The following is a 25168-nucleotide window of genomic DNA, read 5'->3' as shown; positions in this document are numbered from 1 at the left end:
ACCCAAGTGGGAAACCTGAATTGAGTTCCTGGCTCCTGGCTTTGGCCTGGCTCAGTCCCAGCCATTGTAGGCATTCGGGAAGTAACCCAACAAATGGGAATGCTGTCCATCTTTCTCTCTCTCTCCCTCTCTTTCTCTCTCTCTCTTCTTCCCTCCCCCTTCCCACCCCATATCTCTCCCTGTCAGCCTCTCAAATAAATAAGAAATCATTAATGTAAATCAACATTCTGAATATTCCCTGCCACTTAATATTACAGACTCATTTTGCTTGCAATCTGTGTCCTTTTTTAAAAAAGATTTGTTTTATTTATTTGAAAGACAGAGTTACAGAGAGAGCTAGAGATGGAGAGAGTCTTCTATCCATTGAGTCACTCCCACAAAATGGCTGCAATAGCCAGAAATGGGCCAATCTGGAACCAGGAGCTTCTTCTCAGACTCCCATGTGGGTTCAGGGTCCCAAGGGCCTGGGCCATCCTCTATTGCTTTCCCAGGCACAATTGCAGGGAGCTGGATCAGAAGTGGAGCAGCAGGGATTGGAACCTGCGCCCATATGGGATGCTGGTGCTATAGGCTGGGGCTTTAACCCAATGTACTACAGTGCCAGCCCACAATCTGCATCTTTACATATCAGATACGACAGCTGGAGCAAACATTTTGACACTGCAAGAAAAGAGTCACTACTTTTCCTAAAGCCACACCTGCTGTACCCAATGAACCCACTACCAAATTCTGTGTCTGTCAGGATTTTTAGGCACAAATAAGAATCCACTCTGGCTATTTTAAGTAGAAAACTAATTATTCAAATAGTACTAATTGTGGAATGTTTGGGACAACAGGAGAGAATTGGAGCTAAGCATCAAGAACAATGTCAGAAATGATATGACAGAACTGATGTGAAGAGAGAAGGACCATTGCAGCATGTGAACTTGACTTTACTGCACTTGGTACTGGCACCAACAGGCACCAGCATCACTTCTGCAGGATTTTGCCCTTGTGGCCTCCAGGAAACCATCACCATTGCCACTACCAGTGCCCCAGTCACCCCTGCCACCACCTTGGCAGGAAAGATGGAGCTCCAACTACTCCCTGCCCCTGCACCTTACTCACTTCCAAATTAAGTATCTGAATGCCAGCGCCTAGATCACAGACCCATGCAAGGGAGGTTGAGATTTTGAGTTCTGACTTCCATACTGAGATTAAAACAAGGATTTACACAATAGCAAAGAGGACTTTCTAAGGATGATGGGCAGCCATGAGTATGACTGATGTCCACTATGATCACTGAGATAGTTTAAAGTGAGGAATGCAAGTCATATGTTTGGAATATTGTCACTTGCTTAAGGAACAAAATAGTTGCCATGCATGAGCTATCTCTGGAAGGTTCCACAGGAAACAGGTAGCTATTATCTCCAGGGAAGGGAACATAATAATCAGGGGTGGAAAGAAGACTTGATTATCACTGTTACTCCCTTGCACCTTTTGATTGAGATGGGTGCAAATTAAAGCAGGAGAGAGAGGGAGGAAGGAGGTGGGAGGAAGAGGAGCGCCATGTTTCTTGCCTCATTCTCAGCGGTAGCTCCATTGCAGCTCTGGAGAAGGACTTTTTACTGTTCTTTGCTCTCCCCTCCCCCCTTTTCCTTCCAGTACCTCTAGACAACCAGGCCACACCCTTTCCACCCTGGCAAGGAGAGAATGGTAGAACTTGTCTGGGCATAGCTAGTGTTCATTATCCCTCCAGCTGGAAAGGAGAGTGCAGCTATAATAAGCACCTTCTCCATCTTTGCCCAGGCAAAACGGACGCTGCACACACAAACACAGCTCCCACTTTGTGTGCCCCAAGGACTCAACACAAACAGAAATACCTTTTGTGTATCTGTGTCATTTCTCAGTGTCCAGCACATCTGTGAGCTGGAGATGATAATAAAGAAATGTATTTTGAGTGACACCATATGGGTTTCGTCAAATAAAATCAGCAGTTAGGAAAAAACTGACTACAAGGGGAAGGAAGCACCTTGGGCTTTAACAAGTTCAGGAGCTGGGACTTTCAAAGGCCCTCTGCTCACTGCTTCCCTTTGTGCTCAGCACTGTGCATTGCTCAGCCAAACCACTCTACTCACATTCCAAATGATCACACACTATGACTTACTCATTGCACATCACTTTATCAGTAGACGTGTCAACATTTGTACCCTGGACACGTGAATTTTGAGTTTGGGGGAGATCACTCCTCTTTATCCTCCATGCTTCTGCCACCTGAATCACTATACTGTCTGCTGACTCAAAATGTTGATTTTGCTTATTTTATAAAGAAGGTAAGAGTATGTGAAAATACATGTCAAATACATGAAAATCTGAAATCCATAATACACTTTTTTTAAAGATTTATTTATTTATTTGAAAGAGTTACACAGAGAGAGAAGAGGCAGAGAGAGAAAGGTCTTCCATCGCTGGTTCACTCCCCAGTTGGCTGCAACAGCCAGAGCTGTGCCCATCTGAAGCCAGGAGCCAGATTCTTCTTCCAGGTCTCCCACCCAGGTGCAGGGGCCCAAGAACTTGGGCCATCTTCTACTGCTTTTCCAGGCCATAACAGAGAGCTGGATCGGAAGTGGAGCAGCCGGGACTCGAACCAGCGCCCATTTGGGATGCTGGCACTGCATGCAGTGGCTTTACCCACTATGTCAGAGCACCGGCCCCCATCATGCACTTTTTAACCTACTCCTAACTCAGAACCTTGGGGGATAAGTCAGACCTGTGTACAAGAATGACAGTAACCAGGGCGTAGGTAAAGAATAAAATTAAATTAAAAGCCTGGGACACATCTTGCCGGTGAAACTCACAAATAAAGTGCTAAACAAAGGCAGACACACAATGATGCAAACCATGTGTCTGTTTGTATAATGTGTTGCTGTTGATTTTTTTCTGAGAAGATTCGTTCCTGAGAGGAGGAGCATGGTGGGGGCATGAGGTGCAGAGTCGGGTGAAAGCAGGCCTGAGGAGAGCAGCCTGCAAACTTGTTTATTTCAGTTGCTACAGCTGCTTATATAGCCAAGGCCAGCCAATCCGGTCAAGGGGTGGTCTATGCTCTAACCCATCACAGCCTGTTGCCAGGCAGTTTCCAAAGCCACCCAATCACAGCCTGTTGCCAGTCAGGCTCTTGTTGCCAGGCAGTTTCTGAAACCATCCAATCATGGCCTGCTGTCAGTCAGGCTCTGTTGTCATGTGGTTTCCTCTGTTGTCATGTGGTTTCCAAAGCCATCCAATCACGGCCTGTTGCCAGGCAGTTTCTGTTGTTAGCGGCCATCTTGGCATGACCTTTTCACCTCAGCGGCCATCTTGGCATGACTTTCTCACCTCCTCATTCCAGCACAATAACAGACAGAGAGCTGCAAAATCTACAGGTTTGAAGTCAGGCTAATATTACTCCTTGTGAAAACTAGAAGGGACCACTAGGTGTCTTCTGGGAACGAGGGATGTTTTGTTTCAGAATGGGAGTTCATACACAAGGATGTCCCTTCATCAGCTGACAATTCATCAGCTGTATATGCATGGTTTGTGCTCTTGGAGGTAAATATGCATATGTATCTCAAAAAGTCCAAGGAAAATGGAATTAAAAGTTTCTTTGGGGGCCAGAGCCGTGGCGCATTATGTTAATCCTCCTCCTGTGGCACCAGCATCCCATATGGACACCAGTTCTAGTCCTGGCTGCTCCTCTTCCAATCCAGCTCTCTGCTATGGCCTGGGAAATCAGTGGAAGATGGCCAAAGTGCTTAGGTCCCTGTACCCTCGTGGGTGACCGGGAAGAATTTCCTGGCTCCTGGCTTCGGATCAGTGCAGCACTGGCCGTCGCGGCCACCTGGGGAGTGAACCAATGGAAGGAAGACCTTTCTCTCTGTCTCTCCCTCTCACTGTCTGTTATTCTACCTCTCAAATAAGTAAATAAAATCTTTTTTAAAAAAAGTTTCTTTGTGGGCCATTATTGTGGTGCAGTGGGTTAAACTACCCAGACCTGCAACGTTGGCATCCCATATCAGAGTGCCAGTTCAAATCCCTACTGCTCTGTATCTGATCCAGTTCCCTGCTAATGCACTGCGAAGGCAACAGAAGATGGTCCAAGTACCTGGGCCCCTGCCACCCATGGGAGACCCAAATGGAGTTCTGACTCCTGACTTTTGCCTAGCCCCAACTATTGTGGCTATTTGGGAAGTGAACCAGCAGATGGAAGATCTCTTTCTCTTTCTGTCTCTCCTTCTCTCTGTCACTCTACTGTTCAAATTAATAATTCTTTCTAATTTTTTTCTTTTGGTGCAAAAGAATTTGAAATCCATGCATTTAAGGGAGTGTTCAAAAATCTCATCAAAATGAATTATTATGAGTAAATCACTCATAGTTTTCAAACAAATTTTGTATCAAAATAAACATCTTTTTAAATTTTTATGTATTTACTTTATTAGAAAGGCAGAGATTACAATGGCTTCCCCCCCATACCGTCCCTCCCACCCACAACCCTCCCCTTTCCCACTCCCTCTCCCCTTCCATTCACATCAAGATTCATTTTCGATTATCTTGATATACAGAAGATCAGCTTAGTATACATTAAGTAAGGATTTCAACAGTTTGCTCCCACACAGAAACATAAAGTGAAAAATAATAGATGATTTTTTTTAATGATGATGAAATCAGATCAGACCTATTGTCATGTTTAATCCCAGTGAGAGTCAAGTTGGGAGTTGATAATTTTTTTTTTTTTTTACAGAGGATCAGTTTAGTATGCATTAAGTAAAGATTTCAACAGTTTGCACCCCCATAGAAACACAAAGTGAAATATATTGTTTGAGTACTCGTTATAGCATTAAATTTCAATGCACAGCACATTAAGGACAGAGATCCTACATGAGGAGTAAGTGCACAGTGACTCCTGTTGTTGACTTTACCAATTGACACTCCTGTCTATGGCATCAGTAATCTCCCTATGCTCCAGTCATGAGTTTCCAAGGCTATGGAAGCCCTCTGAGTTCTCCGATTCTTATCTTGTTTAGACAAGGTCATAGTCAAAGTGGAGGTTCTCTCCTCCCTTCAGAGAAAGGTACCTCCTTCTTTGAAGACCTGTTCTTTCCACTGAGATCTCACTCACAGAGATCTTTTGCCAGAGTGTCTTGGCTTTCCATGCCTGAAATACTCTCATGGGCTTTTCAGCCAGATCCGAATGCCTTTAGGGCTTATTCTGAGGCCAGAGTGCTATTTAGGACATCTGCCATTCTATGAGTCTGCTGAGTATCTCACTTCCCATGTTGGATCACTCTCCCCTTTATTTATTCTATCGGTTAGTGTTAGCAGGTACTAGACTTGCTTATGTGCTCCCTTTGACTCTTAGTCCTTTCATTATGATCAATTGTGAACTGAAATTGATCACTTGGACTAGTGAGATGGCATTGGTACATGCCACCTTGATGGGATTAAATTGGAGTACCCTGGTATGTTTCTAACTCTACCATTTGGGGCAAGTCAGCTTGAGCATGTCCCAAATTATACATCTCTTCCCTCTCTTATTCCTACTCTTGTGTTTAACAGGGATCACATTTACCCAAAGGAATTTAAATTGGCAAACAAAAAAGCGGTCTGCAGCCTAATGTTTATTGCAGCTCAATTCACAATAGCTAAGACCTGGAACCAACCTAAATGCCCATCAACGGTAGACTGGATAAAGAAATTATGGGATATGTACTCTTTAGAATACTATACCGCAGTAAGAAACAACGAAATCCAGTCATTTGCAACTAAATGGAGGAATCTGGAACACATCATGCTGAGTGAAATAAGCCAGTCCCAAAGGGACAAATACCATATGTTCTCCCTGATTGGTGACAACTGACTGAACACCAAAAAGGAAACTTCCTGAAGTGAAATGGACACTATGGGAAACGGTGACTTGATCAGCATAGCCCTGACTGTTAATGAACAACTTAATACATTATCCCTCTTAGTAGTTTTTTTGTCTGTTCTACTTAATATTACTGGTTTAATTCTGTAATTAATACACAGTTATTCTTAAGTGTTGAAATTTAACTGAAATGTGATCCCTGTTAAACACAAGAGTAGGCACAGCCACCTTTTGCCCTTCAAAAACAAAAAGAAAATGCAAACTGCGCCTCCTCTCCAGCCAGCGCGAGACTCAGCAGGCCCAGGACTGGGCGTGCCCTCGCCTGCCCCGCCGCAGCGCGCCAGCCCCGACCATGCAGCTGGGGGCGCGCAGGGAGAAGACCGTGCCCCCTGCGCACAGCGCCGGGAGAGGTGCGGGAACCCAGCCTCGGCTGGAGGCCCCGGGACCTCTGGGCCCCTGAGCCTAGCAGAGCAGTAGCCGCCCCGCTGAACTTGGAGTGGCCTCTGCCGGTGCTCTAGGGGCGCAGTTCACTGGCCGGTCTGCAAGTTTCCTTGGAGGCGACAGAGTCCAGGAAAGGAGGTGGGTGCGAAGGGGCTAGGGTTAGGGACCCGGGTATCAGGAGGCTGCGATGGGCACCGCTGACCCCTAACCTTCCCGCCCCTTTACCTTCTGCAGCTCCTTGCATTTAAATGACTATAGTACCAGCTCCGTGCGCCACCTTCTCTGGCCCTGCGCCTCTGGCCGCTGCCTTTAACTGGGGTGAGGGGCAGGTGTTTGTTGTCCACTCAAGATCTGCAGAGCTGGCAGACGCGGGCGGAGTGGCCTTTGGAAGCAAAACACCCTAAGAGCTTCCTTCCAGGGGGAGCGCTGGAACCTGTTCCCCGCACCTTTTTGCTTTCTTTCTTCCTTGCATTTCCTACACGGAGCTTCGCCCCCGGGGAAGCTGCGTCGGCAGGGGCTCTTGGCCTCTTGCCTTGGTCTCCTCCGTTGCGTTTCGGGGCTCAAGTTTGCTGCTCTCCGCAGCAAGTAACAGCTTGCTGTGGATGAGAGGTTCGCTCAAAAACGAAGGTGCAGAAAGATAGGGAAGGAATGTGGGGAAACCAGATTGTCTGATTTTAGACTGGATCTCATTATAAGGAAATGGCCAATCTATCGCCCAAGGGAGCAGTGTTCTGATCTCACAGGTTAGGAGAAGAGAAGAAATGGCATCCGATTGCCAGGGAAACAAGCAATCAGGAGTCCTGGCAACTCAAAAGTGTGCATCACTTGTGAGGAGTGCAGGGTCTCTTGACCTGCCTGCTTCTGGAGAAAATCTGCATTTGATTATGAGACGCCCTGTTGAAGGAGTTTGAGTGCATTGCTCTTCCTCAACAGTAGCCCTTGTGAAAGCATGGGTCTCTTAGAAGCTCTCAGTACATAATAAAGCGAAAAAGAGTTGTTATCATGATTTAAATGGTTTTTATTTTATTTTAAGTGTTTGAAACAGCCCAGAGTAGTAGCAGTATTTCTTTCTGTGTAAAGTAAGAGAGAACTGACATCTCAAGTTTTGCTTAAGTTCTGCCAGTTTTGGATTCTGATGTTCCGATGGTCGCCCTACAATGTCCCAGGGCTGATACTGCTAGGTTTTTGCCTTCCCAGAGCCTCAAATGAGGGGAAATGAAGTTCCCCTTGGAACTTGAAGTTCTCACCCCGATCTGTACTTGAAAATGTTAGCTTTTTAGGTCTGTCACTGCCGTTTTTTCCATCTTTTGCCAAAAGTGTATCTAAAACCTCAATTTGTATATCAATTTTATATGGTACAAAAGCAGAAGTTTGAATCAAATACATGACAGTAATTATTAATACCTACCATCTTGGCATGCACTTATGTTAAAGCTACATGTTATATTGTAATAACTAAAATAAACATTTTTGTTATATTTTTATTTTTGGAGATTTCATGCTACAAGATACTAATATTTTGGGAGGAATGTATTAATACATGTGTAATAGAGATATTAGAGATAGAGAAAGATGTAATGGCATCCTTTTGTCAAGTCAGCTTTATGCGGTGTAATTTGCACACAACAAAATGCATTGAACTGGCCGGTGCCGCGGCTCACTAGGCTAATCCTCCACCTTGTGGCGCCGGCACACGGGGTTCTAGTTCCAGTCGGGGCACCGGATTCTGTCCAGGTTGCCCCTCTTCCAGGCCAGCTCTCTGCTGTGGCCAGGGAGTACAGTGGAGGATGGCCCAAGTACTTGGGCCCTGCACCCCATGGGAGACCAACATAAGTACCTGGCTCCTGCCATCAGATCAGCGCGGTGCGCCAGCCACAGCGCGCTGGCTGCGGCGGCCATTGGAGGGTGAACCAACAGCAAAGGAAGACCTTTCTGTCTGTCTCTCTCTCTCACTGTCCGCTCTGCCTGTCCAAAAAAAAATAAAAAATAAAAAAATGCATTGAACTGTATATTTTATATCTGCGCATTTTACTGCATGGGAATTATACCTCAATAAAGTTTATTTTTAAGAAATATATCGTGAAGGAGTGCCATAGTTTATTGCCTGCTGCTAGAATAGTTCAGAGAAAGTCAAGAAAAAGCAAAAGAGCAGGAAAGTGAAGACGGGGACACTGGGTGGACAAAGGAAAATGCAGCCAAGTGGTCCCGAAGGAGTGGATGAGTAGAAAGACGGAGTCCATCCATTTAGATGATCTGAAGCCATTTTTATAAGACTTCTTAAAGCTAAGATGCTGAATTTAACCTCTAAGGCATTGGGCACACTGCAGTTTTTGGAAGAGGAAGCTAAAATGAAAAGCAAAAACATTAGAAAAAATAAAGTTGTGTTCCGTAGAATCTCCCGGCATGTTGCAGTTTCTTCCTCATGTTCTGCTCTGTCTGCCTTTCCACTAGTCAGACACCTGCCTGGGCCACAATGCTGTCGTCCGGTGACTTTGCATCTGCTTCCTGGGAGCTCGTGGTGCGTGTTGACCACCCAAACGAAGAGGAGCAGAAAGATGTCACACTCAGAGTGTCTGGAGACCTGCATGTCGGGGGAGTGATGCTCAAGTTGGTAGAACAGATCAGTAAGTTACTCTTGCCTTGTGATTTCTCTGTATTTGAAATCCTCTCTGGTGCATCCCCAACAAATAGGAGCCTTCTCGTTATCTGGGATCAGTTAGCTTTTCTGATCGCTCCCTTTATAATGGCCCAAAGTAGCAAGCACTCGCTGCCTCCAAATCTCACCCAGGAAGAAGGAGAGAATCCGGGGACTGTGCAAGAGCCTCAGGTTGAATCCAGTCACCCGCCTCTGGGATCACTTAAGTGCTAGATGGCGAATTAAAGCTCCCCAGCTGATCTAATGCCCATTCCACTGGTAACATCTCAGGTGGCTCTGGGTGGCAGGAAATTAGACTACTACTCTGTTGGTTCCCTGCTAATACTTGGAAGCTCAGTCTTCAAGTTAGCTGGATGCTCCGTGTCTTTAACACTCTGTCTGTATAAACAAAGGAGAGCCAACATCGTGTTTGTAGAATTTAACAGTGTTGTTTTCTTTGTATTTCTTTTTATTTCCTGACCCCCATGCTGGCTTCTCATTTACACTAGTGAGAGAAAGTCCTTTTTAAATAAATGTAATATATATACAGAGATGTACACCTATCCATACCTCTTATCAGAGTGCTTGGGTTCCATACTCACCTCCTCTTCCTCACTCCAGATTCCTATCCATGCAGGCTGTGGGAGGCAGCAGGTGCTGGCTCAAGTATGCCACCCACGTAGGAAACATGGATTATTTCCTGCCTGTCCCCACCTTTCACAGGTATCTGGGGAGTGAACCAGCAGGAAGCTCATTCTCTCTCTCTCTCTCTCTCTCTCTCTCGCTGAGAAGTAAAATAATTATTATTGAAAGTCTTGACTTTAAAAAAAAATAGATACACCAATTTCTACTTCTTTTTTTTTTTTTTTTTTTTTTTTTTTTTTGACAGGCAGAGTGGACAGTGAGAGAGAGAGACAGAGAGAAAGGTCTTCCTTTTGCCGTTGGTTCACCCTCCAATGGCCGCCCCGGCTGCGCGCGCTGAGGCCAGCGCACCGCGCTGATCCGATGGCAGGAGCCAGGAGCCAGGTGCTTTTCCTGGTCTCCCATGGGGTGCAGGGCCCACGCACCTGGGCCATCCTCCACTGCACTCCCTGGCCACAGCAGAGGGCTGGCCTGGAAGAGGGGCAACCGGGACAGAATCCGGCGCCCCAACAGGGACTAGAACCCAGTGTGCCGGCGCCGCTAGGCGGAGGATTAACCTAGTGAGCCGCGGCGCCGGCCCCAATTTCCACTTCTACTAACAGCATTGAAGGAAAGGTTTTCTTATTTAAAGCGAGAGAAAGAGACTATTTAAAGAAAAAGGAAAATACAGGGGCCTCTTAATTTCACAAAATAAAAGATTAAATACTGACTCCAGCAACGCTGAAAGGAAAAAACTCGAATGCCAACATTGAAGGAGAGGAAAGATTTGCCGTTAATGCCTTCAAAGCAAGGGAGCGAGTTTTCAACTCTGATTTCAGTGTAGAACTTTGGAAGAAGGGTGGCAGGGCTGACGAGTACTGGGCATTTCTGAGAAGGCTGAGGTGTCAGCTCTACGGCAGTCCTGACTGCACTCTCGCTGGGGACTACTGGTCCTCCCGTGTGACGCCGTGGTGCAAGCACACATGTCTACAAAAGAAGAGAACTTCACTAACCAAAGCCACATGCTTCTGGCCTGCCTAGAATACATCATGGCACCCAGGGGTGTTAAGGACAAAGACGCTAGCATTTATCATGAGCAAACATTTTATGTGCCTGTTCTTTCCACAGTATTTATTTATTTTTTTAAGATTTATTTTTTAAAGATTTATTTATTTATTTTAAAGGCAGAGTTACAGGCCGGCGCCGTGGCTTACTAGGCTAATCCTCCGCCTGAGGCACCGGCACACGGGGTTCTAGTCCCGGTCGGGGCACCGGATTCTGTCCCAGTTGCTCCTCTTCCAGTCCAGCTCTCTGCTGTGGCCTGGGAGTGCAGTGGAGGATGGCACAAGTACTTGGGCCCTATACCTGCATGGGAGACCAGGAGAAGCACCTGGCTCCTGGCTTCGGATCAGCATGATGCGCTGGCCGCAGCGCACTGGCAGCAGCAGTCATTGGAGGGTGAACCAACGGCAAAAGGAAGACCTTTCTCTCTGCCTCTCTCTCTCTCTCACTGTCCACTCTGCCTGTCAAATAAATAAATAAATAAATAAAGGCAGAGTTACAAAAAGGCAGAGAGAGAGAGAGAGAGAGGTCTTCCATCTGCTGGTTCACTCCCAGATTGGCCACAATGGCTGGAGCTGTGCCAATCCTAAGCCAGGAGCCAAGAGCTTCTTCCAGGTCTCCCATCTGGATGCAGGGGCCCAAGCCTTGGGCCATCTTCTACTGCTTTCCGAGGCCAAAGAAGAGAGCTGGGTCTAAAGTGGAGCAGTCAGGACTTGAACTGGTACCTATATGGAATGCCAGCACTGCAGACTGGGGCCTTAACTCTTACCTCGCTGTGCCACAACACCAGCCCCTCTGCAGTATTTAAATGTAGATGCTAGGTCACGTGACAGTCACCTGTTGTTCTCCCTGCCTCACCTCTGGGGTCTTTGGAGAGAAGCCAGGGACTGTCGGGCCTGGGACTGTGGAAAGAGGTAGGGGGCTGAGGAGGTGTTGTTTATTGCAATTTCTGCACACCCCTACCTGGGTTCTGCAGTGCCTGGACCCTCCCTGTGAGTCTTGCCCTGGTTCATGGTATTCTCTGTGTTATCCGTTCTTGCAGACCTGCCACAGGACTGGTCAGACTTTGCCCTTTGGTGGGAGCAGAAGCGTTGCTGGCTTCTGAAAACCCACTGGACCCTGGACAAATGTGGAGTTCAGGCGGATGCCAAGCTTCTGTTCACCCCCCAGCATAAAACTCTTCGCCTTCGCCTGCCAAACATGAAGACAGTGCGGTTGCGGGTCAGCTTCTCAGCTGTGGTGTTCAGAGCTGTGAGTGACATCTGCAGGACCCTGAGTGAGTACCCTGTGCCCTGTGGACTCTCAGGAGCGGACAGGAAACTGGTGTCCGCCTCCCGCCTGCCTGGCATGGTGGGCTCAGGGACACTCTCTCATTAGTGGCACACTTCAGCCCAGACATACTGCAGACGTCTAAGAGGCATTAAACCAAAGAGAACTCTGCCGGCATAAATCAGATTCATTTCCACAAACCTTAAAACTATTTCGAAAGAGGGTGATAAAAAGCAGAGCCAGACCGTTAAGATTACCCATCCCAATTCATTTCTCCAAGCTATACTCAAGCCACTATTATAGTTAAGACAAAAGAGTTCTGTTACACCTGTCATCACTCTGCGGCTCGTGTGACTGTAGTGGTTTTGAGATAGTGGTGTTGCAACGTCTTAATTGTTTCATAAACACCTGGCTCTACGAAATTGCAGTGTCTGCAAAAAGCACTTTTGAGTCAGAACACTACACGGACTGATGACTAGAAACTCATTTCTCTATAGGTTGGTAGCCCATGAGCGTAACATTTATGCGACTCTATAAAGAGAATCTTGTGCCATGAGTATACTCTTACTTTATATTTTCTGAAAGTGTATATTTTGATTCCAAGGTCAAAGTCAGCCCGTGGCGCTGCCTAGCTACTATGTCACTGAGTAATCTATCTTATTCATTAAACTATGTGCTGCGTCATTCGCTCACTCAGAGACTGTTTACTAAGCACCTGCTATGCACCAGGGGTCGTGATGAGTGCTGGGGATACATGAGTGATAAAGATGACTGAAACCCCTTCCCTCCTGGTGCTAACATGCTGGCAGGCAGAGTCAGAGCACAACCAATGCATGTAATAAAAAAGACAAGACCATAGGGTAGGTGGTGGAAAGCGGTAGGTGGTAAAACAAGGGGGAAGGTGCCAGCAGGACGGGGAATGCCAGTGTTGGGCAGTGGGGACCGAGGAAAGGGTGTGAGCGCAGAAGCCACTTCATGAGCAGCTCCACGCTCCCAGCTCCTGCACGATGCCCGCACACAGCATGCACAGTATGTGTTTGTACAGTAAGTGACTGAAAGTTCCAGTAGTCTTGCTGCCAGCGGCTGGGCAAATGGCAGGAGCAAATGCACTGTGTTTTCAGTGATATTATAATAGGGATTTGAAAACAAGACGACTTTCTTTTATATATAAGTAAATCAAATCGCATCCCCCACACACTGCCGTGGACTGGAGGCACACGTGGCAGCTGAGCACAAGCACGTGAGGTTTCAGAGGAGTGGGAGCATTCTGATGTGACTTTTCCTGAAGATACCGTTCTTGGTGCTTCCAAGGGCTCAACCTGGTACTTCTTTTCTTTTCTTTCCTTTCCTTTCCTTTCCTTTCCTTTCCTTTCCTTTCCTTTCCTTTCCTTTCCTTTTCTTTTCTTTTCCTTTCTCTTCCTTTCTTTTATTTTCTTTTCTTTAATAACTTATTTGAAAGACAGAGTTGCAGAGAAAGAAGAGAAACAGAGAAAGATCTTCCATCTAGTTCATTCTCCATATGGCTACAAAGGCCGGGGCTGGGCCAAGCCAAAGTCAAGAGCCAGGAGCTTCTTCCAGGTCTCCCATGTGGGTGCAGGGGCCCAAGCACTTGGGCCATCCTCCACTGCCTTCCCAGGTGCATTAGCTGGGAGCTGGCTCGGAAGTGGAGCGGCCAGGACTCGATCCAGAGCTCAGGAAGCAACTAAACCCATTGTGCCACAGTGCTGGCCCCTCAATCTGACATTTCTAATCATTGCTTTTTATATCTAATCAATTGAAGCTAACTCAAATTTAGCAGGATGATGCATTTTCTGTTTAAAAAATACATAAATTTTGGACTTGTAGATATGGGGGTTTTGTTCTGTTGTCTGTTTTATCTTCACTGATCATGCCTGAAGTTTCCACTCACCACCAGGCTGCTGTCTAAATTGTGCATCCAAAATGGTCATAGGTGTGCATTGCAATCTTTCGATCAAGTGTGCTCGGTGACTGGAAAGAGTCTGGTTCGAGTGCTGGCTCAGTCTCAGCACTGAGCACCTATGAACTGAGGAGACGGAAGGTGGAAGGGCCCACAGAGCTGAGACAGCCACATGCCTGAGCTTTTACCTGGGACTGTAGCCAGTCAGTGCAGTTAATGATTGTCTGCCAATCTGATCAGCAATTATAAATATATTTGGTGAATGAGGAAATGGGGAATGCCAGTTTGGCTTCTGGAAGCGGATCTCGAGATAAGGATGCAGGTGCAAGTAGTTTGAGAAGTGATGCCAGGGAATACTGGTAGGGGGTAGAGAAGTGAGATGAGGAAGAGAAGGCCACCAGTCAGAAAGAGTATGTCACCAACCAAGTCATGCCATGGCAACTGGGGTGCCTAGGAGACAGCATAGACAGCCCCAGGGCTGTCCCACCCAGAGGACAAAGTGTGTATGCCACACTCTCATCAGCCGCTGAGGGCTGCTCTAGGGACCATTCATTCCCCGACCACGTGGACTGTTTTACAGGCCCTGGCCCTGGGACATCAGGTTGACAGGCACTGAAATGGACAGGGCCAACAGGAGATGGGCGGGCCTGGGGACACCTGCCACAGGCGGAAAGGAGCTGCTGGGCTGGAGGTGGGAGAAAGGTTTTCAGGACCTGTGATTCATAAGGAAAACAGCAAGTAAGACCCTTGGTGGTTGTTTTAAAAACCAAAAAAGAAAAGAAAAAGAGAGAGGAAGGGAGGGAAAGAAAATTGATGGTAAATAGATGACACAGAAGAGCGAATGGGGACAGGTGTTTGGCACAGCAGTTAAGTTCCTGCTCAGGACACCCAAAGCCATTATCAGAGTGGCTGGTTCGAGTCCCTGCTATTCTGCTTCCAATCCGGCTTCCTGCTACTTCATGCCCTGGGAGGCAGTATGTGAGGATCAAGTACTTGGGTCCCTGCCACCCTTGTGGGAGACCCAGCTGGAGCTCTGGGCTCCTGGATTTGGCCCAGCCCTGGCTGTTTCAGGCATTTTGGGAGTGAACCAATGGATGGAAGATTTCTCTCCATCTCTCTCTCTCTCTCTCTCTCTCCCCCCTCTCTCTATAACTCTGCCTTTCAAATAAATAAAATATACCTTTTTAAAAATTAAAAAAATAAGCTAGGAATGTTATCAGACTGAATCTCCAGACACGATTTTCTCCATCGTATGTTCCTCTTCTGTTAATTGATGCAACTAGTTACTTTACTTCTCGTGAATTTCCTGAGAAATTGCTTCAAATGCACAGAATGGCTCTTAGGAGGGATTTTCTTTATGCTTTTCATTTTACTTCTTTTAAATTGTTATTTGTTAGTTTGGGGTTTTATTTTACATTTAGATATTAGAAGATCAGAAGAACTGTCCTTATTAAAACTTTCTGGTGACTGTTTCAAGAAGAAGAAGAAAAAAGACAAAAGTAATAAGGAATCTGTAATTGAAGATGTACTAAACCTTGAGAGTTCTTCAACAAGTTCAGGTTCACCAGGTGAGATTTGTGGCACGAGTTTTGACGTTGCTTTAATTTGTGAATATGGAGTAAAACCCACCAGAAGAATGTTCATCTCCCCACACTCCCAAAGGAGGAATAAAATCGCAGATTTTTAAAAAACAAATCTGCTCAATAATCTATTACTGTAATTTTAAGATTATTTTATTGATTTTGAAAGGCAGAGAGAGAGAGAATCTTCCCTCTGCTGGTTTACTCCCCAAATAGCTGCAATGGCAAGGACTGAGCCAGGCTGAAGATAGGAGCCCAGAGTTCTCCCAGGCACATTAGCAGGGAACTGGATAGCGGCTGGGACACTCTGACATGAGATGCCAGAGTGGCAAGTGGTAGCCTTACCCGCTGCACCATGCCAGCCCCAGTTATCTATTATTTTAATAGTGTATCTTGGGGCCGGTGTTAGGGCATAGTAGGTTAATCCTCCACATGCCATGCCAGCATCCCATATGGGCGCCGGTTCTAGTCCAATCTGCTCCTCTCCCAATCCAGCTCTCTGCTGTGGCCTGGGAAAGCCATAGAAGATGGCCCAAGTCCTTGGGCTCCTGCACCCACATGGGAGACCAGGAAGAAGCTCCTGGCTTCAGATCAACCCAGCTCCAGCCATTGCGGCATTTGGGGAGTGAACCAGTGGATGGAAGGCCTTTCTCTCTGTCTCTCCCTATCACTGTCTGTAACTCTACCTCACAAACAAATAGCAAATAAAATCGTTTAAAAAATGGTATATCTTATGTTACTGATGTATACAAAGTTTAGTACAATTGGACATGAATTTGGGATTAAAAAAAGACTGATTTTTAGAAAAGAGAAAAGTTGGATCCCTTGAATATACATCTCTCTTCCTGGTTCTGTTTTTGTGTGGTTCTTTCCTGGATTCAGTTTTTTTTCTAGGGCAGATAAAAGTTAGGGAGGAGTATTACCATTCCCTTTTTATAGCAAATAATCAAATCTCCAGCTTTCGTGTAACATTGAGGTCTTCCTGACAAGTCTATTCCAATGCAAAGAAAAAAGAGGGTACTTGCACTTTATGCAGGTTAGAGTCAGATGATCAGCATGCTGGATCTTAAGACTGGTCAGTGCTGCTCTTTGCTGAAGCAGCTGGGAAACACAGGAGGTGTGCACAACACAGCTGCGAGGGCTCCAGATCTCTACTGAGCATCCTAAGACTCCTGCTGAAAGAGGAGAGCTTTGGATTATTAGAGAAGAGAAGGACCCCAACGTTCATCTGGGTTAGTTTGGGGAAGCTTTTGTGTCTGATTTCCCATGTTTTCCAAGAATTGAATATAGAGACAAGACTGCTTCCTGTGTATAGCTCATCTCTACCGTGGTGACTCATAGGATTCCTCTATGTGGTACAAACCTTGAAGGCCAAAATTCAGTTTAGTGTAAGGAGTGTGAATAATAATTTTGCTGAGGATCCCCACTGCCCTAGTCTCACGTCAGAATGCCTGCTCCCTTGTCTTTCAGTAAGTCCTGGCTTGTACAGTAAGACCATGACTCCAACATACGACCCCATCAACGGAACACCCGTGTCATCCACCATGACATGGTTCAGTGACAGCCCCCTGACGGAACAGAACTGCAGCATCCTGGCCTTCAGCCAGCCTCCCCAGCCACCAGACGCACTCACTGACGTGTACCAGCCTCGGACTCTGCTCGACAAAGCCAAGTTTAACGCAGGGTCAGGACATGGCCATTTTGCTTCTCTCTGAACTGCTGCTGATGAAAGCGAGGGGAGGGATGTTGAATTTTTAATATAGTAGACCTGGGGATCATTAGCAAAAGTTGATGCTGATTTTATCGACAAAAAGGGAGGGAGGGAGAATGCAGACTTTGGTCATTTCAGTACATTTTAAAAGAACAGAATGTATGTGCTTAGAAAACAGAATACCATACTGGATACTAATTCCTCGCCACTATGGTGTGCAAGTGTATTTTGTGGGCTGTAGAATGGCAGTTCAGGAGTGTTGTCTCTGCAGGCCAGCAGGGGAGCTGCAAGGTGGCCCGCGGGCTCCCACTTCTCTTGTAGGATATCACTTCTCTCCCCAGGAGACACCAAGACCAGGAGCCCTGTTTGAAATTATTCAGAAAACACACCCAAAGTATTTTACAAACCACCATTTCTTTGGCTCCCCCTTGCCACTAAAAGTCAAAGTTGTTGGCAGCATTCAATTCTCTTTAAGAGATGTCTCTGTGTCCCCCATTCAGACCTGGGGCACCCCTGCACCTGCTTTCACGGCTGCATCTCTAGGACCATCCCTCTTGACAGTCTCCACTGCTCAATCACTCCCTTTAAGGCTGCCCTGTCCCCTTCCCACACATCTCCATTCGAGAGCGATCACTTTCCTGTGGTGCTGACATTTCGCTTGCTCCGCGGACGCAACGGCCCTTTATTATTATGAAGCGTGGTCTCCCCAGCTGGACTGTCAACTCTCTGGAGGATGGAGGTGACTTGTTGGTCACCCTTGTTGCCCCACAGGGCGTCAAATGATAGACATTCAAGACATTTTTATTCGATGACATTACATTAGATGGCAATCATCCCCTTATGGTTGTCTTAGTAGCTTTTCATCTCCACCATCTCCTCATCATTATCTGTTTTTATTTTTCAACCTTAGGAATCTTTTACTCAATACAGAAACCACCAGCCACATATGGATATCTAAATTTGAATTTAAATGAATTAAAATAGAGCACTATTCACATTTAAATACTCGGTAGCCACCTGAGTCTAGAAGCTCACATACTAGACTGCAGACATGAATATTTCTTTTATTGTGAAAAGTTCTGGACAATAAGATTGAGCTGGCTTTAAGTGAACCACCTGGTACAGTGGAGATCTAGTGCAGACAGAGACTCCTGATGGCTGCACCACACAGCGTGTGACAGATCCCTTAATGTCACTGAGACACAGTTTTGTCTCCTGTAAACAGAGGTCGCGAGAGCTGCCCTGGCCACTTCTCTGTTACTTAAACTGTCAATGAGTGGAGGGAAAACTACTCACACCGACCCACAAGGGCACTTCAAAAAGTTCCATGGAGAGTTGAACTAAAACTATGGGTGTGTTTTGGTAAAAAAAAATTTTGATGTAGAACAGATTTTTAGATTACATGGAAAATGGCCTATTGTGTCCTATGTGGAAAAACCCACCAAAGTCAAGTCAGACTTTTCCATGAACTTCTTGAAGTACCTTTCTGAAGTATGTGTGTGTATGTGTGTGAAAGTATATGATAAAATGCATAAGCTAGTATATGCTTACTTATTATATGGTTTGGGTTATAGTAATTTGATTTTGTTCAAGGATATATATATATGTATATATGTAATAACTAATAGGGTATTTCAAAAAGTTCATGGAAATTGAATTAAAAGATGTTTGTTTTGGTAATTTGTAGAAAATGTATATTATGAAAAAACTGCATGTCTTTTGCAAGCTTTTTGCACCACGTATCTTTTAGTTTTATTTTTCCTCTCACATTTTCAAATGCCCTCATATGTAACATAGCATAACAGATGTGCACAAACAATGATTGACGTTTAAATCTCATCCTAGCTTTTTGTTTTCCAGCTGGCTGGACTCCTCCCGCTCCCTTATGGAGCAAGGCATCCAAGAAGATGAGCAGCTGCTGCTGCGGTTTAAATACTACAGTTTCTTTGACCTGAACCCTAAAGTAAGACATGTTCCTCTTTTCCGATTTCTCTTTCCCTTTTAATGTGCATGCATGGAAGTGCAAAACTGAGTCACTTAGCACAATTAAGATGAATGTGTGTGATCTCCTCAGTTCTGCCAGGTGACACTGATCCATGAGCACTCGTCTGTGAAATTTCATATGTTGGTTTCCGGTGAGCATGCTGAGTGACCCCTGAGTTCGCAGGCGTCTCTGGGGATCTCTGTATCTCTGTGCCCTGCGTGGTGCATGCTGCAGATTCACAGGAGTGGAGGAACAGGAGAAAGTGGCTCATGGCGCTGGAGCCTTCGAGGCTTAGGGAGGAAGGGTGTTTTCAGAGGCCAAGGTGAAGGGGAAGTTCCCATGAGCAAGCCATGACCATGTGTTAGTACAGGCAAGACTTTCGTTTGTGTGCTTGCCAAATCTTTGATGATAAGTAACAGGGATTGTCTAGATAAATGAAGCCGCCAGGTGGTCACCACCTCCATTTTCAGTGCACACCTCCCACCCCACCAGAGGTTTATTGGGACAACTAAGGCCTTTGAACTTCTGTCCTTTCCGTTTTCCTCACTAGCCACTGAATGGGCTCCGAGTCAGTGGTTAAACACCCTGTGGTGACTTCACTGAGCTGCTCCCAGCCCAGTTCCGTTGCTCTTTGCTCTTCTCTGCTAGGCACCTGTGTGAGAAGCTTGCCTCGGGCAGCCGTTCTGTGCAGCAGTGTTTCTGTCTCTTGTGGCGCTGTCTTCTCCTTGGTCCTGATATTATGTCTGGCCTTCAAAGGTCCATTTGGTTCTCACTGTTTCCCTAATTGGCATCTTCTTCCAAATCAATCTTATTCATTTCTGTGGAGAGGCTTCTGCTCAGTCTTTGGGTTAGACCCAAGGTAATACCCATGGGAAATGCATAACTCCCACTGAATCATGGCAGAAGGGAAAATTTTGCCTCTTCTTTGTAAAACCCTTAGGAGAAATTACAATACTGTTTCTCCTAAATAGTGTTTTGATTTTCTTTTTAAAAAAGTAGCATGAATTATGCAACTCTCTGCATTCTCTTTATTGCTTTGCTGCTAGAACCAAATCCATACATGATCTGTGATTTCATTTGTGAGCCTCACTCCCAACTCAACTTTAGTTTTTCCTTACTTGATTTTCAGTTAATCTAAGCAATTGTGTTGTATGCTATCTATTCTAGAAAGCAGCCTTAATTTTTTTTCTGAAATTAGACAATATGTAAGAAAAATATTCCTGTGCCTCATCTCATTGCTATGGCAGTGATTTGGCCTCATCTTATCTCTTCCAACTTGTGCCTCATCTGATTTTTGCTTATTCATTTACTTATTGCGCTAATACCATATGCCAAGAACTAACCCAAAAATGTCAGACATTAGAATAAAGTTCTAAAATTAAATAAAATTAATAAGGTTAGAAAATAAAATATATTAAATTATAGTGAACAAAATCTTTTTCAAAATAGGTATAATTATGCATGTGATTTTTAATGAATAGGATAAAATCCTGTGGCTGGTCTCATAACTGCCATTAATTTGAGGCAATAATATGCATGATTATATAATATGTATTATTTGAAGACAACAGCAATAACTGTGAAACAAGAGGGAACACCTGTGATTTGAGTTGTTACAAAGTCACAAGAACTCTGCAGTACTGTGGAGTTTTGCCTACATTCATCACAGAAGGAAATGCTAAATTTCCATTATACCTTGGCCAAATGCAGATGTTGTGTTTGCTCCAGGGTCATGCACTGGTTGACTTCACACTCCTCAGCTGAGCAATCTCAGCTTCAGAACCCGTGTGCTGGGATCGCATTCGAGGAAGTCCTTCCGGAAGGGAGCTTTTGTTTGTCCCTGATCACATCAACTGCCCATTTCTCTGAGCCAGAACTGAGTACTGCACAACTTCAGGCCTCGTCCCTCTGATCAGAGTACACTCACAGGTTTTGGTCAGCAAGTAGACGGCAAACTCAGGTATTTTCCTCCGCCCCATCCCTGCATGCTCCTGCAAGGTGCTGTGAGAGTCCAAGCTTCCCAGCTCAGGCATCTGATCAATGAATGGTAGCATCTCCCTGACCCTTGGGGACTTGCAGCAGTTTCCTTGCCAAGAGATTACCCATTAAAACCTGTGCTTCAGAATTGAACTTAATGCTAAAAAATATCAGTGTAGTCACCTACAGCTGAAAAGTTGTCAGGAGCGTGTGAGTGACGTCATCAGCCAAGCTTCCAGACGTGGTGAATCTTGAACATGGAGGGGCAATGTTAACTATGCATTCATCTAACAAGTGGAGGAAGTCAAAGGGCTTATATTCCCAGAAGGAGACAAAGACCCCAAAAGTGAAGGTCCTTGTGCTGTTGTCCTAGACTCCTGGGTACCAGCCTCTGCTCACTTACTTTGTAAAGAGCCCTCTCTTTCTTGCCTGTCAGGTAAAATCTGTTTGAATCGGAACAGCCAAAAGGCAGCTGCCAACCCAAAGAACACTCGAGTTAGCAGGACAAGGCTTTGGGGTACAACAACAATGATCCCAACCATCCCAGAGTTGTTCCCTCTCCTCCTGGAGTTACAGGTGCTACAAACAAAGTACAAGACTCTCGTATGTGCTGTGTAGATGAAGGGAGATATAGAAATTTAAGGTGTAGTTTACATTTTCATAGACTCTACAACCAAATCAAGAGCAAAGCTGGTCCCCAAGAAACCGCTGTACACATACAAGACACCCTGCTAATAGGAACAAGTTCCATAATAAGGACTAGGGAATGTCTTTTGACTTTCAGAGGAGCAAGGCAGATAGTCCACAAGTTGAACGTAATGTGCTGATTATGTCTTGGAGATATAAAATGTCTTCAGGGCAGGAATCTGGTGCAGTGGTGAAGATGTTGCCTGGGGGGCCTGCATCCACATTGGAGTACCTGCTTCCAGTCTTATCTCTGTTGATTTCAGCTTTCTGCTAATGCACACCCTGGGAGGCATCAGGAAATGGCTCAGGTAGTTGAAGCCCTGCCACCAAGTGGAAGATCTGGAATGAGTACCTGCTCCTGGTTTCAGCCTGGTCCAGCCCAGCTGTTGTGGGCATTTAAGGAGTGAACCAGCAGATGGAATACAGATCTCTCTCTTTCTCTCACCTTTTTACTCTCCCTCTCTTTTTCTCTCCCGCTCTTTTTCTCTCCCATCTCTTTCCCTTCCAAACAAAATGAACAAACAAAAACAATTTTTAAATGCTAAAATACATTTCAAAAACAATATGCTCAAAAAATTTAAAAACGTTGGCCCCCGTGGCATCCGACACCATCCATAGCTCACGGGTGGCGGCAGGGTGCAGACATGGCCAAGTCCAAGAACCACACCACGCACAACCAGTCCCCAAAATGGCACAGAAATGGCATCAAGAAACCGCTATCACAAAGATACGAGTCTTTGAAAGGGGTGGACCCCAAGTTCCTGAGGAACATGCGTTTTGCCAAGAAGCACAACAAGAAGGGCCTGAAGAAGATGCAGGCCAACAACGCCAAGGCTATGGCTGCGCGTGCTGAAGCTATCAAGGCCCTGGTCAAGCCTAAGGAAGTAAAGCCCACGATCCCGAAGGGTGTCAGCCGAAAGCTCGATCGGCTTGCCTACATTGCCCACCCCAAGCTTGGAAGGCGTGCCCGTGCCCGCATTGCTAGGGGTCTCAGGCTATCCCGGCCACAGACCAAGGCAAAGGCCAAGACTGAGCCCCAAATCAAGGGCAAGGTCAAGGCTCAAATCAAGGCCCAAGCTCAAGCTCAGATCAAGAGCAAGGGCAAAGGCAAGGCCCAGGCTGAAACCAAGCCCAAAGCCCAGGCCGAAACCAAGCCCAAGGCCCAGGCCCAAGCCAAACCCAAAGCTCAGGCCCAAGGCAAGCCCAAGGCCCAGGCCCAAGCCAAGCCCAAGGCCCAGGCCCAAGCCAAACCCAAGGCTCAGGCCCAAGCCAAACCCAAGGCCCAGGCCACACCTGCAGCCCCAGTTCCGGCTCATGCTCCTCCCAAAGGTGCCCAGCCCCCCGCAAAGGCTCCCTAGTAACAGCCTTTGCCTGCCAATGCAAAGGCAGAAGGACTGGTGTGACCCCTGGGCTGCTGTCTGTGTGGGGCTAGTGTCCTCCTGTGCTGTTTGTACAAATAAACCCGAGACAGGGAAAAAAAAAATTTTTTTTAAATGCTAAAATACATTTCAAAAACAATATGCTCAAAAAATTTAAAAATCCAGAATTCATAAAAGGTTAGTATATTTTAATAAAAATGAAATATTATGCATGACAAAAAATATACACAGTTATATATTTGCAACACATAGTGCAAACAGAGAACTAATTTCCCTGACATATAAAGAATCTCTAGAAATCAATAATAAAAAAGATCAACAACCCATGAGGCTAATGATCAAAGAATATGAGCAAATGTTTCCTACTAAAGGAACTACAATCAACTTGTAATGGCAAAGATCAGAGTTTCACATACTGTCTTAGCAAGAGTGGTGAAACAGGTTCTCCCATACATTGCTTATTGGTCAAAGTTTAAGCTGATCTGGCTTCTATGGAAGGTAATTTGGCAATATCTATGGACGTAGACTTCCACGACTTTGACGCAGCAAATCTACTCCCAAGTATTTATAGTGCACTTATGTTCACACATGCCTATTGTTAAGTGTGTACACAAAGTTTTTACTACATTATTTGTTTTAGGAAGACATTAGAAACGATCTAAACATCTGCCAGTAGGGAAAAGGTTACGTTTGTTGCTATACCCACACTATGTTGTTAAAAAGAATGAATCAGGTCTCTTGACATGCAACATACTCAAGGTACATTTTCATATGAACAAAGTACAGTGCAAAACTGCCCATGGAATAGCTACCATTTGTGGGGAACAAGGAAAGAGGGAGACTAACTTTTTATTGTGCACCTTTTTTTTCCCATCTGAATTCATTCAAAATCCATCCAGGGTATGCTCTTATGTTCCTTTTAAATATGCCCTAAATATCAGAGTTAAAAAGACAAAGGCCTTTTTGTAACTCTGATAGTCCATAGTGTTCTCATGTCCAGTAAGAAAAGAAATGCATCCATTTTAATAACAGGACTAAAGGGCATTGAGAGCAGCCCCTGGGCTAATGGAGAAACTGAAGTGAGGAAGTATAAATAGTAGCCCCTTCTTGAGAGTGTGGAGGCCATGGTGGGCAGGTTTGGTTATCTCTTCATTGTTGGTTGGTGGAAGGAGAGGAGGGTTTCTTGAATTGACTAGAAAGAGGGGTTCAAGGAGAGCAAGGGGCAGGATCTATTTGCTTCCAGCATGGGGTTTGTATTTTTGGTTGGCCAGGAAACGAAGATAATCTAGGACTGAGGAGAGTGTAAGTAGCCAGTCCCCAGCCAGAGAAACGTGTGTTTCCGAGGCTCTGCAGAACCGGCTGCAAGAGTTCACAGAGAGGGAAGGATCCATGGGATGCCTGGGAATGACCTGGGGAAGACCCAGAACCTCGTGATGCCCCAGTGGCTTGCTGGGAACATGGACGGGCCTCCTAAGAGGAAGTCCTCCTGCTGTGCCGGATGCCACAGAGCAATCCTGTGTCCCCATTGAGACACAGGGTGTCTCACAGAGTGAGGACGTCTTATTGTAGACACCGTATACCCACGTTGTGAATTTGTAAATCTAGGTAATTTTTATGTAATTAATATTCTTTTGGAGAATTGCTGTATTTGGCTTGTGGGTAATGTAAGAATGTTCAAGTGTGGAAACTTTAACGAAATGTGTTAAATCCTTATTAACTACACGTGAGAGAATCCTGACTGAGGGATGTAACTTACTCGCACCGAAACTTCTGCAGCATTCGGGTTGTAAATGCTGGGACCGAGTGGCTGACAGAGAGACAGCCAGCCACGTAGGACAGTTAAGCCATTTCACATTCCACGGGCTGCACATACTCTTCCGGTTTTGTCTGTAAACAGTGAACTAGTGAACTGGGGTGGGTTTTTGGGGGAAGGAGTAGCTGGGGGTTGTCTGCCTGGTTTTTTGGTGTGCACCGTGTATGTGGGAATTTGAGTTGTCTTGCCTTAATTGCACCATAACACACATAC

The 25168-nt window shown here is 45.6% G+C and overlaps 2 protein-coding genes across 2 annotated transcripts in view; both read left to right on the top strand.

Moving 5' to 3' along the window:
* Positions 1–6175: 6175 nt before the first annotated feature.
* FERMT1 (FERM domain containing kindlin 1) overlaps positions 6176–25168 on the top strand; it is a 55657-nt gene continuing 36664 nt past the window's right edge. The window contains 6 exon segments of the mRNA XM_008256296.4: positions 6176–6457; positions 8771–8943; positions 11680–11913; positions 15246–15392; positions 16875–17088; positions 18976–19078. Of these exon segments, the coding sequence (XP_008254518.2) occupies positions 8793–8943; positions 11680–11913; positions 15246–15392; positions 16875–17088; positions 18976–19078 (849 nt within the window). The 5' untranslated portion in view covers positions 6176–6457; positions 8771–8792.
* LOC100341416 (large ribosomal subunit protein eL29-like) lies at positions 20905–23246 on the top strand. Its single transcript, XM_051845290.2, has one exon. The coding sequence runs from the start codon at positions 22408–22410 to the stop codon at positions 23119–23121; it is 714 nt and encodes a 237-aa protein (XP_051701250.2). The 5' UTR covers positions 20905–22407; the 3' UTR covers positions 23122–23246.

This window comes from Oryctolagus cuniculus, chromosome 11 (assembly GCF_964237555.1).
Source record: "Oryctolagus cuniculus chromosome 11, mOryCun1.1, whole genome shotgun sequence".
In the NCBI taxonomy this organism is placed as follows: domain Eukaryota; kingdom Metazoa; phylum Chordata; class Mammalia; order Lagomorpha; family Leporidae; genus Oryctolagus; species Oryctolagus cuniculus.
The sequence above is the reverse complement of the archived record's forward strand: the minus strand, read 5'-3'. Positions and strand labels throughout refer to the sequence as shown.